Source organism: Octodon degus, unplaced genomic scaffold, assembly GCF_000260255.1.
Source record: "Octodon degus isolate 3935 unplaced genomic scaffold, OctDeg1.0 scaffold00016, whole genome shotgun sequence".
NCBI lineage: Eukaryota > Metazoa > Chordata > Mammalia > Rodentia > Octodontidae > Octodon > Octodon degus.
In genome coordinates this window covers 20,794,282-20,809,563 of record NW_004524592.1, presented here as the reverse complement: position 1 = coordinate 20,809,563, position 15,282 = coordinate 20,794,282, and the positions used below count along the sequence as shown (strand labels likewise).

The 15,282-nt window shown below is 41.6% G+C and overlaps 1 protein-coding gene across 2 annotated transcripts in view; it reads left to right on the top strand.

Annotated features, from left to right (window-relative positions):
- Window positions 1-15,282, top strand: part of Egf (epidermal growth factor) — an 89,654-nt gene that overhangs the window by 8,505 nt on the left and 65,867 nt on the right. For both annotated transcript variants that reach the window (XM_023710001.1, XM_023710000.1), the window contains exons 2-5: window positions 2,596-2,795; window positions 4,381-4,562; window positions 4,966-5,193; window positions 5,944-6,146. In XM_023710001.1, the coding sequence (XP_023565769.1) occupies window positions 2,596-2,795; window positions 4,381-4,562; window positions 4,966-5,193; window positions 5,944-6,146 (813 nt within the window). The remainder of the gene's footprint in view (window positions 1-2,595; window positions 2,796-4,380; window positions 4,563-4,965; window positions 5,194-5,943; window positions 6,147-15,282) is intronic.

Sequence of the window (15,282 nt, the reverse complement as noted above, 5' to 3'; positions counted from 1 at the left end):
AAAATTGGGTATCGAGAATCCAAAAACACCTTAAATTATGGTATTTAAGACCACATTTACTGAGGTTATGGACACAATCAAACCACAACATGCTGAACTCTAAGAGGTCCTTCGCATTCTCTCTGGAGCCATAGCAGCACACCTGGCACCCAGGGTCTGTGCTGACAATGACGGAGCTCTGTTGACCCAGTGACTTGTGGCGAGGTGACTGCTGTAAGCTTCAGTTTCTTTTTTTTGTAAAATGGAGATGACCAGCTCATTTACTTGAATGTCATTCAATTGCATGAGGCGATTTATTCTGCCCCTACACCCAAGAAACACACTACTGGTATTGCTATTCGGACCAAATTCACCACCCTCCTTGGAGCATTAAAGTGTATTCATAGCACCCAAAAGACTCTTGAAAATTCTTACGGAAAAAAGTTAAATTGTACAGTAATCTACGTGACTCAGTTACTCTCTAGGGAGCCTGGGAGTAAACCTCTGCCCCCTGCTGGTGGATATGGTTGGGGTGGGCAGGGGTTATTTGCTATTCTGTGGGATCCTTTCTGTCCCTACAGGATCTAGCATGGGAATCTCTATTCACATTTTTCAGGAAACAAAATCAAACCCTTGAGGGTTCTTTGAGTAAAAATTTAAGTGCAATTCTCTAGGTTCTTCTTTTGGGTATGTTCTTTCTTATTCATGGTAAATGTTTGCAATACATAATAACTATATTCATGCTGGGAAATTGGTACATATATATGTCACATTCTGATCATTTTTCTTCCACTCTGCGCTTTACCCCATTTCCAGATCCCTTCCCATCTTACAAAGCCTACCTCCTGATTTCCTATATGTCTCTTTTATTTTGCTCTTTAAATTATTTATATTCTGGGTATATAATTTCTGAGTCACTTGCCCTTTTTCTCTCTCCTGCCTTGAAATTTGACAGTAATAAATAAGCTGAGAGGAAAGCTGTGATTGCCTGCCCAAAAGGCATCCTTTTAAGAATCATAACCATAGAAAAGAAATGAGAGGGTCTCTCCGCATGAAATAAAACTCTCTGTACTTCATAAAACCCAAGTTAACATGCAGCTCGGTGCCCTGGGCAGTGGTAGTGCCTGCTACCCAGGGCTAACTTCCTTTGGGAGCTGGTCACTGCGGGAGGAGGTGGCAGGTTCACTTACAGCCAATCCATTTTTTTAGAATTAATCTCTTCTCATGGTGTCACTGAATCTTCACACTCCCTTTTCACCTTTGTCCTGTGAGACTTTGGTCTTTTCTCACAGTTTGGAAGGAAACTGTGATGATATGGGCAGGCAGTGGTGTGGGCCTGAGAGAAGAAGCTGTTTCTTGTCTGTCTGTTGGTATCGTGTATGCATTTCTCAGCTCCCATGATCCTTTGCCTGGGCTCGCATCAGTCAGTGCCTCTCCTAGCTCACCTGTGTGGGCCAGTCCCACAGGCTGAGGGGGACAAAGAGTTGCAGCTTAGGAAATGCTCTGCTTCTGCTGCCCACTTCAATCATTCTGTAACTCACTGCCTTTGCTAGAGAGGCCTCAGGTCTTTGTGGTCATTAATGAAAAACTTTAATGAGCTCCAGACACTCTAGAAGATCCCCTCTAATCCCTAGGTTGAGAAGTCAGAGGTACCAATTGGTTTGCTGTGACCGGTTTGCTGTCTTTGGGTTTGTGTTTTTAGAAAGGATATTTGACTGTCTATGTGCTTCCTTCTTATTGGACTGCATTCCAAACAAATGCTATAGGGCCTGGTGTGTGGGAAGACTGTTCACTGTTCAAACACACTCTCTGCTGACATTCAGCTCCATGCCTTGTGCCACACACCGGTGTCCAGAGACCTCAACAGGTCTGAGCAAACACTAACCTATTTAGCTTTTCCAGTGATGGTGTAGAATGACAACCTCTTCACCAACCCTAATTCTCAAGGTGTTTCATTTTAAGTCATATTATATTTCATTTCTACTGATGCTCAGCCTGGGCCCTGGTTTATGTAAGATAACAGTGACTGTGTTGGGAAAATGAGTCATGTTTTGAGGAAAGTGAAATTAGAATCAGTTACACAAGTAAAATGAAGATGGCGACATTGGCGCATGACAGCCAACATCAAAGAAAGAGCTGGAAAGAGTTGTGGGGCAGCACCCAGCTTCTGATCCCAGTTCTGTCATCAACAGTGGTAGGGCTGTGGAAACATCAGTAGTAGTTCTTTTGTTGTTGTTGTTGTGGCCGGCTCAGCCCACAGTGGGGGCGGGGCTGGAGCGGCATATAGTGCTGAGGATTGAACTGCGGTCCCTGTGCTTGCCTAAGTTTGCCTAAGCAGGTACTTTAGACTGCTGAGCTATCTCACTGGCCCAGTAACAGTTCATTTAAAGTAGTTTGTTTTCATAACTTGGCAAAGCTTGTTTCTTACACTCTTACAAAAATCACTGAACATTTATAGGAACTCTTTATTCTCTATACAATAACTTTTACTAAAATATAGGACCAGGAATTAAATATTAATTTTGCTTGCACTGGTAGTCATAGAGAAGTATTTCATCTAGATTAGATAAAATATCACTGAAAATATTGCACTTTGGTTTCTTTTTTCCTACTTAGGCCCTGCACCTTTCCTAATTTTCACCCATGGAAGCAGCATCTTTAGAATTGACCCAGAAGGAACCAATCATAAGCAGTTGGTGGTGGATGCTGGTGTCCCAGTGATCATGGATTTTCATTACAAGGATGAAAGTATCTACTGGGTAGATTTAGGAAAAAACCTTCTGCAACGAGCTTTTCTGAATGGATCAAGACAAGAGGTAAAATACCATCACCCATAGTATTTGAGGGATTTAGCTACAGGCTGACCAATATGATGTATTGAGTTCTCAATGTACAGGAAATAAAAAATCCATTACTTTTTCAATGAGCATGTGCCAAATGCAGGAGTTTACTTGGCATTTGTGGTGCTGTATTATTGAATAAGCTCACAAACTGGTATGATAATTCCTCAAAAGCAGAACATGAAGACATTGATGTAATTTTGAAAGTATTTTATTAGGTCAGGTATGATTGAAATAGACTATATACATCATTTTTTTCTACTTCACTGATTCTCAACTAGAGGGCATTTTGCAGACACACACATGCCCTTTCAGGGCTCAAAGGATATTTGGCAATGTCTTGAAACAGTTTCTCACAACTATGTGAGATAGGAGGACAGGCAATGGATAAAGGCCAAGATGCTTTAAACACCCTACAATATGCAGGACAGCCCCCATGAGGATCCAGCCCCAAATGTCACTGTAGTGAGTTTGAGAAACGCTGTGTTATCTGTATAATGGTCTCTGTCATTGAGGGAAAAAATCACAGCACATGATTAGCACAACCTTCAGCATTTACTCCCTGACACAACACTCTCACTGTTTTTCTTTTAAACCAATCTTTCTTTCTCTATTTATTTTTAAAAGTTTCAATAAGGTGTTAATCTATCTTGTCACATCTCTAATACTTTTTAATCTTACTTTTAAGCATGCCTACTCATTATTCTCCAGGCAATTGCTAGAGTAGTTTCAGAATCTTAAGTCTAAGAATATGGAGGGCTTCCAGTCACAGAACCAGAAAACGATATACAAATTTTGTGTCAAGTTATTAGGAAAAGATGGGACTGATGTCTAAATGTCTACCACTATATTGTCTTTTGTGAATTAAAAATTGTTTGCAAATGGCCACTATTCAAATGCAAGCAATTTATCTGGGAGAACTTAAGTATAGAAATATATTAGCAATTGTTGAAATAGATTGGCTGGATTGCGTTGTCTGAGATGTAGAACAACCCAAGTATACAAAGAGAGTTTTGCTGCTTGGGTCAATGTGAGGGCTGTGAGTTCTGTAGAAAAGAAGGACCTCATAGAGGATGAAGGGCCAAGAGAGAAATGAAGTCCTTGACTAGAAATGAACCCACTGCCAAGCTCTATGCTTAAACTCCGAGGGAATCTTGCTAGGCTTTGGCAAAGCTTGGAATTTAGCACAGATGTGGATCTGGATGATTCCATTAAAAAGGAAAATCAAATAAACTAATTTTAGGCAGCATAAAAGCCCTACAGTTGCTATAGTTTAAATTAATAATTGTTTGATGGCCTAATTTTAATAACGTATAGGACAATTTTTCAGTTGCAGAGCTATGACATAAATACCATGCCTGGAAATCATCATAAGGGTGATGGTAGTAGAGGGTTAATATTGCTGAATCAAAACAATGGCACCGTGTCCCATGTCTGTGACTCCTTTATTATTTAAGAAATTCTAGGAATATGTATGAAAACGTCAGGTACTTTTTCCATACAAGAATAACATGCTTTGTTGTAGATGGAATATTAATGGTTTCAAAATTTGATTTTACAGAAAGTGTACAATATAGGGAAAAATGTTTCTGGAATGGCAATAAATTGGATAAATGAAGAAATTATTTGGTCAAATCAACAGGAAGGAACCATTACAGTAACAGATATGAGAGGAAAAAATTCCCACGTTCTTTTAAACACCTTAAAACATCCTGCAAATATAGCAGTTGATCCAGTTGAAAGGTAAATTCTGCTGTTTTAAGACATTGAAACAAATTTCACATCTAATGAAGATTCCTAGAAACACAACATTTTGAAGTCCAGGGGACCGTATCCTTGATACCTAGATCTTTAGAGTATATAATCACTGTGTTTATTGGGACCATCATGGGCATTTGAACTCAGGAAGGCTCCCTCTAAAACATAGATAACTATATATTTTTTTCAAAGAAGCATAATTCCTTTAACTGGAAATCACATAGACTTTCCATAGCAGGAAATACATACTTGTTGAATTGAACTTTCATTAAAATATTCAGACTCTTCCTGAGCAGGAGTTACAGGCTGCTGGGGACATTGCAAGGGTCTGTGATTTCTGTCACTATCCACTCATTCACTTATGAGTTTATGTGATGTCTGTCCTCAGGTTTATATTTTGGTCCTCAGACATGCCCAACAGCCTTCACAGAGCAGATCTCAGTGGTGTAGAAGCGAAGACTCTGTTGGTGACATCAGACAAAATCAAAGCGATGTCCCTGGATGTGCTCAATAGACGTCTCTTTTGGACTGAGGAGACTAGAGAAGGAAGCAGTTGTCACATTTCCTCCTGTGATTATGATGGAGCTTCCGTCCAGCTTATCAAACATCCAATACAGTAAGTTTTGCTTTCTGTGTAAAAAAAAAGCAATTATCACTTGAGGTGTGCATGATAAGTTAATTTGTCAATTGCACTGGTGTGCCAAAGTAGCACCTAAAATTTTACAATCCAAAAGGCTTGAGTTCCAGTTCTAGATTTACCCATTATTAGGTGAATGATTTTAGAAATGCTACTATAATTTATCCTTAATCTTTGCTGAAGTGAGAAGAATAATAACAACAGAGTTTCTTGGAGTTATTGTGAAGAGTAAGAAAATAAAGTAGTAATAGCAGAATATCTGCCATATAATAAATTGCTAGATGTTGGCCAGAGTTCTTTTTGGAATTGGCTCATCACATTTTGCACAGCACCTGTCTTTCATTTGACTGGCTAGCATGCCAGTAACTGACTTTTCACCTTGTGAAAGTGGTAGACATTTGCCAAGTGTGGAATAGGTAAAACCAGAAATCTACTCTTATCCTGTTCTTGTTTTCTCCCTCATTTTCATCATCCTTCCATGAGGGTTAACAAGATAATCAGAAGCAATCTGGAGTTAGAAACTATATTGTATTAGTTTAGATGATGACATAATTAGAAATTTACACCACACATTTCTGAAATTACATGAAAATAAGGTTTGTTTTTTTTTTAAAGGTAAGTGACTGAACTTAACACAACAAATGGAAATGAAGTAAAACTAATAATTCCAGGAACAGATGGTCTGACATTCTTTTATGGGTTTTCTTTTTATTTCCTTTCATATTTTAGGTGCAGTGTCTTTGCAATGTCCCTTTTTGGTGACCGTATCTTCTATTCAACATGGAAAAGGACAGGAATTTGGATAGCCAACAGACACACTGGGAAGGATATGGTCAGAATTAACCTCAACCCATCACTCTTGCCCCCTGGTGAACTTAAAGTGGTGCATCCACTTGTACAGCCTAAGGCAGCGGACAATGTTCAGGACTCTGGTGAGTCATCTTGGACCTCAGAGGGCCTGGCACACTGGCACTACCTGTGTTCTTGCTCAAGCCAAATCCAGGGCGTGGAGGGAAAAAAGTTGTTTGTTCAATCCTTTTAAATTCTTTATTGGAACAGACTCTCCATAACAAAAGACAGACAAACAAAGAAAAACAAGTAGGAATCTATTAACTTGTGTATTTCATCAGGAGACAACCAGGGAATGAGGAGGCCTCAGCAAGCTGGCTTTCAATCTAGTTTAAATACCATCTCCCACAAAGAGCAGGACAGTTTCAGAAAAGTGATGAGAGTCTTTACTGGTGGCCCGTAGGTGAAGGCAAATAAATGGAGACAGAGGTCAATGAGTAGCGCTTATTACTGTTGATTCCCCTGGTGCCATCTCTATATACAAGGAGGGTGTAGGTTCATCCTCGGTTGTGAATCTTTGCTTTCTCTGATACATAGGGAGGCAGGGTAACTTCTGCTTTGTCTTTTTAAAATTCTTTTTGGTACAGTGTCTCACTACACAGTTTGAACTCATAATGATCCTCCTGTCTCAGCCTCCCTAGTGCTGGGATTACAGGCAGGCACCACAGCACCTAGTTTGGGGGCCAGCATGGCATGCAGTACCAGGGATCGAACTTGGGTCCTTACACTTGCCAGGCAGGCCCTTAGACTGCCAAGCTATCTCCCTAGTACTCCTCTTCTGTCTTCGTAAACCCGTGTTAACAAAAAGAAGACAGAAAGGTTTCTTTGATCTGCTTCCCCTAAATTGTCTGCAGCTCAACACTCTTTAGTACTTTAGGGCCACATATTCTGTTCTCCTTGATTGATCCTACTGCTTCACTCCCCGTTTCCAGCTGGCCACCAAATTCTCTCCATTCTGCTCCTTCCACACATGCCAAATATCCACGTCTTTCCTCTCCTGCCACCAGCGCTGTCCACACAACCAGCCTTTCCTGCCTGGCCTGTTGCAGTCGCTATGTTCCCCTTTTGCCTTTAAATAATAAATCTCATTCATTCACACCTCTGCTGAAAATCCTTCAAAGCTTTCCTTTGTGTTTAGATTGAAATCCAACATATGGCCAGGCCTGTCAATATTTAACCACTTGCCTAGCACTCTCTTCCTATGGGCCAGGGCAAGGCCCTTTACTGGTCTTCGGTTGGGCCAAACTTCCTCTTGACTTGAGACTTTGGCAATTGCTTTTGTTTCAGCCTGACTTTCCTTCAGTTCTGATCTTCAGTATTATGTGCTCTGGCAGGGCTTCGCTGACCAGCCGTCATAGCAGGCTGTTCTCCTGTGTTTCTCTCAGCACCCTTTTATTGAACTTATTACAGGCTACACTTATAAACCAACCATGTATGATTTATTCGTTTGCTTTTAACCACAATAGGTACGGTGCTTATTCAAAAATAAATACATTTCAGACAATAAATGTCACTCAAGTGAATGAATCATTGACTAAATCTCGTCAGAGTCCCAAATTTCTACTTCCAAGCATAGTCTTCTCTGAGCTCCTTAGCACCTACTTTTTTTTAAGTTAAGCTTTTACATGTTTTGATAATTGTTTAGCTGCTCGGTGTGGCTTACGTGGTACATAATTGGTGTACAGACATCTTATCTTTTTTTTTTTTTTTTTTTTGAACTCAGGCCCTTGCGCTTGCCAGGGAAGCACTTATTCCACTGAGCCATCTCCCTGGCCCCTGACATCTCATCTTGATGTATATAAAAGTTCTATTGTAGGAAGGTTATGATAGATATTTAATTTTATTCCCAATGAGGACTCTGAAATGCAGAATTGTTTGTTTCCACGCTTCCTTCTGTTGGAGTCCATTCGGATTTAGAGATAGGACCTAGTGGCTGTAGTCCTGCCACAATGCAGCCCTGCGTGGATGTGGCTTCTACAGGGAGCTGCAGAGCTGACTGGAGGACAGGCTTGAGCTTGGGGAGCAGAGGCTGGCGTGGAGAGGGAAATGCCCTTCTCATTTCTTTTATCCTCAGGCAGACAACCAACAGCAATAATGTTTTTTTTAAATCTGGTTTCTTTACAAACCTAGCCAGAAACCATCCTTTAACTTCTGCAATGACAGTGATTTTTAACACAAGTAATAAGGAACCACAGAGAACAACAGGCCCCAACAGAAGAAGCGTTTACTCAGATGTTACAAGTTATCTTTAAAAATTGATTTGCTTGATTTACAGAGTTGTTGGGAGGTGTGGCATGGGCTGCGGGAACAACTGCACTGTGGGGTGCAGCGCCACACTGACTGCAGCAGCCTGGTGGCCACCTTAAAATGGAAGGTGAATGCAGTTGTGACTGAGGTGCTGAGTCTGACGCACTGTGGGATACCACCCCTGACTCGAGCTGCCTTCCAGTACAGCTCATTGAGGGCGATGATAAAGAACAAAATTATAGCAGCAGCCACTTGGAATCAGTCCTCGTTAGTCACACTCACAACATAGGTGTCTGCTAACAGCACCATCATCTGCTGTATTCATGATAACCTTGTAGTTTCCAAAACCTTCTCATGCACACTTATTTCTTGGCTCAGCAAGCAACATTATGGGACAGAAATGGGTACTGGTCATTGTACGCATTTTATCACTGGCAAGCTGAAGAAATGGAGTTTCCCAGGGTTCCACAGCTAGTGAGTGAGTGAGTGAATGATGGATTTGGGGAAAAATTCCTAATCATCAACCCACTCGTTTGTGTTCTTTCAACACAGTCTGTCTTCAAAGTCTTCACTATTACTCTTTCTTCTCAAAGGTGAATTCATACAGAAATACTGAAAACATGAATTTCATAAAAAAATCTTATGATTCATGAACACAACCTCAAACAATATGGCCCACAGTGGAACTTGACTGGAGGCCTCTGCTAGCTGCAAGGCCAGTGAAACACCTGAAATCTAGAACACAGCGGGTGCTGGGGACTGGCTTTAGCTACTGACAGTCAGGTGAACTTCCCATACAGTCCAGGCATAAGGGACTTGTGGCTTCAAAGGTGTTGTCCCTTTGGCCATCATTAATTGTGTTCAAGTTGCTTAAATGGCTTAGAGAGCAGAAATTTTTCACCTGGGATTTGGGGTCTGTGAATTTATGGATTTGGGGATTAGATGACATATGCAGTTATTACCCTGGGGAAACAGTGTATATTTTGATCATGCTCTCAGTGTGCGTCGTCCCTTCCAGCAGGAAGGCATGCTACTGTAGAGATGAGCTTGTTTCTTCTGGATGATAGACCTGCTGTGGCAGGCAGCTGCTGTGGTGAGATGCATCGTAGTACTTGTGTTTGTCTGACCTTTGGGAGTGTAGCTACTCACCTTACCTCTTTTCTCATCACTCAGACACCAGACCCAACACCCACAATTTAAAAGAGGAAAGGTTTATTTTGGCTCATGGTTTGTAGAGGCTTCGTCCACAGTTGGCTCCAAGGCAGGGAGGCCTGGCAGAGGGACCTGGCAGAGGAAGAATACTTTCAGGGCATGGTGTCAGGATGCAGAGAGATCAAGGGAGGAGCAGGAGGAGGAGACAGAGCCTTGCAGGCCCATGACTCACCCCTCCAACCTGGCTTCACCTGCCTACCCCACGTTCAGCTATAAATACATTAGTGGCCTAACACACCAAAGAGTATCACACACTCAGGACTCCATCACCTTCTCAAAGCCCTACCTATGAGCATATGAGGTTGGGGGCTTAACAAGATACCCTAACACTACTTCTATGAGATAACTGAGATCTGCAACATAGTTTGTCTCATTTTTGCTATAAAATACAAGTACTTAACAATAATATGAATAACCTTATTTCTCCTTGCAAAATGTCTAAACTTCTATTTATCAGAATGTGTTCTACAACACTGTAGTCCTGTGGGATTTAACAGGAAGGGGTGGGGTGCCTTTCTAGCTAAAGCGATTTATAAATGCTGAATTAAGTTGTTTAAACAGCTTTTCCTTTCTCTTTTTTTTCTAAAGCAGAAATTTAATCATTCATACAGTTAAGTGCCTTGTTACTTTCTATGAGCCATTCAAATTGAGGCATTTTCTATTTTATTTCCTGGGCAGCAGCCCAAGTGACACTTAAATCCATTATTTCTAGCCTAGATCTTCTATATTTTCTCTGAGCTCTAGACCAAAAAACAAAATTTTTAAAGGAATTCTGAGGGTTGGGGATTTATAGCCAGTGGTAGAATGCTTATCTAGCAAGCAGGAAGTCCTAAGTTTAGTCCTCAGCACCAAAAAATTTAAAAGCTTTTAAAATAAAGGAGATTCTGAGGCTTAATGAATGTTAAGCTATAAAGATCTGCTACAGAACAAAGCCACAAGGAAAATTGCTTTCAGGGGCAGGGGAGATGGCTCAGTAGAACACGCACTGCCCTGGCAAGCATAAGGGCCTCAGTTCAATCCCCCGTTTGCGGGGGACGGGGTATGCAGGGGAAGGAAAATTGCTTTCAAACACTGGCAAATTGCTTTCAAATTGTATTCACAGTGTACAAAAGGAGCAGCCCTGCACAGACTGTCTGTCTGTTTAAGGCAAACGTGCAATTTACTGAGTAGGGCCACAGAGTTTTTTTGAGGGAGACTCATTTGTTGGTTTATGCAAGTCCTTGGCTTGTGGTTTTAGCCTGGCTGATTTTAGAGGAGCTTCATGCTCTGATTGCTAAACCCCAAGTTGAGGGGTGTTTTCTGGCCCTCTGGCTGTTTCCTGGAGAGTCGCCCTGGTCTTTCCTCTGGATGGCACCTCTTGCTGTTCGCAGCCTCCTAGCTCAAGGCCCTGCAGCAATTCCATGAAGTGTTTGTATCTGGACTCACGAGGAACAACCTTATCAGGTCCTTGTAGTTACCTGCTTTCTGGGCATCTCCACTTGGATTTCTTGTAAGTGCTTTAGGTTCAAAGGAAATAACTGACCTATCAACTCTCCGCCTCCCCTCTAGGGTCCCTAGCTCAGGGAGTGCCATCACTGGCCACCTGAGTCCTCAAGACAGAAACCCAGGAATCTCCTGTTCCCTTCTCTCATCCCACCCTATGAAACCAGTCTCCAAGCTCTACTAGGTCCATAACCTAAGCCAGTGCGTCCCACCCCACAGCTTCCCCTGCCTGCTGCCCTACTGGCTGCTGCCCTGCCTCCATTTTCTGTGCTCCAGGCACCTTCCACAGGGAGCCCCACGCATCCTGTGCCTAGCTCCAAGCGATAACTGAAGAGCAGTCCCTGCCGCCGACTCACAAAGCCTTCTGCTCATTTCCAGTGTCGGGGCGCTATGTTACGCGCTCTGTTGCAGCATCCTGGAAGATATGACTTCCTCCCCCTCATGGGCTTTCCCTTCCCATCAGGGCTGCCAGCAGGCTCTGGATGCTCTTCCTTCTCTTGGATGGCCCTCTTCTCATCCATTGTGGAGCAGCCCCTCTGCTGACTCCTTCACAAGCAGCTTCGGAGTCTACCTAAGTCTGTGGGGTGACCTCTGAGTTCCAGAGACTGTGTTCTTGGGGTATTTCCTAAATCACTTGGCACGAAGTGTGCCAGCCACACTGTCTCCCCAAGCATCCTTAGTCCTGCAAGGACAGCTCTCTAGGCCTCCCTTAGGGTCTGGAGGAATTTAATAAACAAAAATTGGGGAAATCAACTGAGAAAATTAGTTTTTTCCTCTTTAGATTCTTGTCTCTATAGTATGTCATAAAGAAAAAAAATCAGTTTTTTCTCTTTGGATTCTTGTCTCTAAAGCATGTCATAAATAATCAGCTTTAAAGATCTGCAGTGTCTAACAACATCATCTTCCTGAGGGTTAGATGTAGTCATGGCTACTGAGTTGGTACAGAATTTCCCACTCCGGGCTTCCACTGCGTTAGCTCAGCTCAGCTACATGACGACATTGTGCGCTTCACGTGATGACTGGCACCATCTTACAGATCTTTTAATCTATAATTAGAAGGTCACTGATTTCATCTAGCTGGTTCAAGGTCATCCTCAAATGAACTTGCGCTTCGAATCCATGTAGACAGACATTGTGCTGCCTCTCTACCTGGACTTCCTCTGTGCTGAACATTTCAGAGTTTAGATGTGTCTTACTTGTTTTAGGAAAACCTGACACTTGGAATATCATTGTCTCTTGGTGGTTCAGTACTTTAATTTGTACAGAACATGGAGCCAAAAATCTTATTTATCTCTCTTTTCTTTTGTCCATTTCAGAAACACAAAATACAGTCTCTCTCTCTCTCCCCCTACCCCTCTCTCTCTTCTCTCTCACTCTCTGCCACCTGAGCTCACAGAATGGGCCTCACAGTTTTCTCGGGACAATCAGCCCTATTGTTCGGCTCTCTCAGCTATCCTGATATCTGTGCTAGCGTGGGAACTTATTTGTACCCACTTAACAAGATTTCAAGTTCAACTTCTGGAGATTTTGCAATTAGTTTGCTGCTAATGGATATTATTTTGTAAAAGTTCCATATTTGAGGGCTTTCTTTTGTCTTTTTCAAAGGTAGAATCCATCCTTAAGCTTGTAGGGGGATATTTAAAAGGCTTGGGAAATATTGGGTATCTGTGATATATTCCGTATAAAAACTTTATATTTGTTCTGCACAAAAGATATTGTTGAACGTCTTTAATTCGGCTAGCTCATCTGAGATAACAACTTCCACCTGGAAACGGAACCATTTCTGGAAAAGAGTGTAGAGCTTAGACTGGAGGCAGAGGGTGCTGCTCAATCACATGACTTTCTCATTGCTGGGGAGTCAGCTGTAAATGTTAGTTATTTGGAAACCTGGTACAGCATCATCCTACAAAGACGAGTGTTTCATATAACTTGAAAAGATCCAATTAAACACACAAAACTTTGTTATTTTTTCATAGACATTTTAGCAAAACACGGATCTCTGTATTTTCTTGACATCATCTGTACTTACTGACCTTTTCTCCACTGATAAGGATATGTGTCACAGGGACATTGGTGCCAGCAGAGCTGGATTATGGTGCAGGCTGGCCCTGACCCCGATGGCTGCCACTTGCAAAGTGTTTAAGTGTTCGGTCTGGCTGTCACTCTATGGTTCCCTTCTCCATGCCCCTGTCATTTCTTGCTGGTTCCCACATGCCTTTCTGTGGGGTGTCTGTTTGTTTTCTAATCTGAGGCTTTTTCTGGCCATTTGTTTGTCCAAGAAGCCAGATCATTTGTCCTGTAGAATTTTCCACTTTCTAGATTTTGCAGGTTTTATCTCTACTCTGTCAGTTAGCACATTTGCTTGCCTTCTGTATTTCCCATAAACTGGTAGTCTAGGTTCAAGAAGCCTGATTGGAAGAAAGAGTTTCCACAAATGCTTTGTGAGCGACACTGCAGGTGGCACTTTGCTTCCTATTGCATCATCTTAGGAGACACATACGGGATGGTTTTCACTCTTTTTGTTATGTTCAGTATGGTTGGTGTTCAATATACCACCTGAGCCTACCAACTCTAAAGTTCCCATCAGCCTTTGGTCCATTTTTTTTTAAATTTTAATTTAATCTTGAAGAGTAAAAACAAAAGCAAGAACAAAAATCAGAAACGAAGACGGAAACTGGATAATATACAACCAAACATATGTTACAGATTTTCAAAACAAGAATAGCTGATTCACAATGGTTGATGTATTATTTCTTTTTATTGTCAAATCTGTTGCTCAGACTAACAGATATAGTTACGTAAGATTGGATATATGGTTGCATATTACTGCTTGCTTCCAAGAAACCTAGTCTAATGGTTTTAGAAGCTATTGATTATCATTGCTTAATGCCATCCTATCATTGCTTACGCATTAACTGAAATTCTCACATGAAGAACTGTTTCACATTAAATATATAATTTCCCTGAGGATCAATTTTTGGGGTAGAGGTGTGACACCTTTTATTTTCTGTCTTCATGTACCAGGTAGATACCCTTACCAGATATGGGTGTGTAAGTTAATGAAAGTCAGAGTGGGCATGAAGGGTCCTTCTTAAGAGTAAATAACAGCAATTTTTTTTTCATCTGTTTAGAGGATATTAGTTTGTTTTCTTTCTGATGGATAAGAATAGCAAGTAGCTGAGTTCCGGCTATATGAATTTAAAAAACTACAACTATGAATTCTAAAAGTGCAGAATGGCCATTCTTGTATTTCTTTCCTTCTGTATCTTTTAACAGGAGAGAACAAACTTCTGTTCATGTTAAGAAACTTTTTGAGGAAGTTGAGGCAGTTACTTATTGAGAACTCAATAAGAAAAATGAGAGATAATGCAACAAAAATGAAACTGTGGGGCGTTTTATAGAAATTCCTCAAAACCCACTGTCATATCTATATGCTCATATATATAGCACACTTAAATATATACACATAAGGATATACACCCCCACCTAGCACCATGCACACATATACGGTAAAGTGATGGAGCCGCACTTGGAAGGCTGCGGCTGACTGCAGCTTTACCGCCTCTACTTCATGTGAGCTTCAGTCAGACACAATTTCCTAATCTGTAAAATAAAAGCGAATACTTGCTCTGCATAGTGCAAGGGCTTTGTAAGAAAGTTTAATCTGACACTGTAAAGGCTTTGTAGAGTGTAACTCAGATTTTCATTGTGTGTGCTGAATACTGGGGGTGCCGCGTTTCCTTGCATCTGTAGACCTCCTTGGCTGCAGGGAAGCGCATGAGTGCCTATGTGTTGTTCAGGCAGAGCCTGAATGCACCGTCGCCACAGGCAGGCAGCTCCATGATGAAGAGCTTTGAATGCTCTCAAAGGTAATTAAGCCCTTGTGCCAGGATCTGAGAAGGGGTGTTATCCGAGGTCAGCAGTACTGTGTTAGCTTTGCCCTATTTTGAAGCTAGAGAACAGCAGAAGGTTAAGAAGATTAAACAAAACTACAACCCTCAATCCTGTGTTTTGCCACTTCCTCAAATGACCTTTAAAGCCCTTAGCATCTAAATTAAGGTCACACTACCAACATCGCCATGCAGAGGAGAAGATTGATTATGTGCTAGTTTTATTTATCACTGGAGAGTGACGAGTATCATTAAGTATCATTAAGCCTATCAGCAGCATGGTAGGGTGGACAGAGTTCTAGGCTAGTACTACCTCACGATGTGTTTGTACTGTATCTCTAAGGTTGACAAGAAATTCAGGGAAAGCCAAATAAGGGCGCAGGTGGCA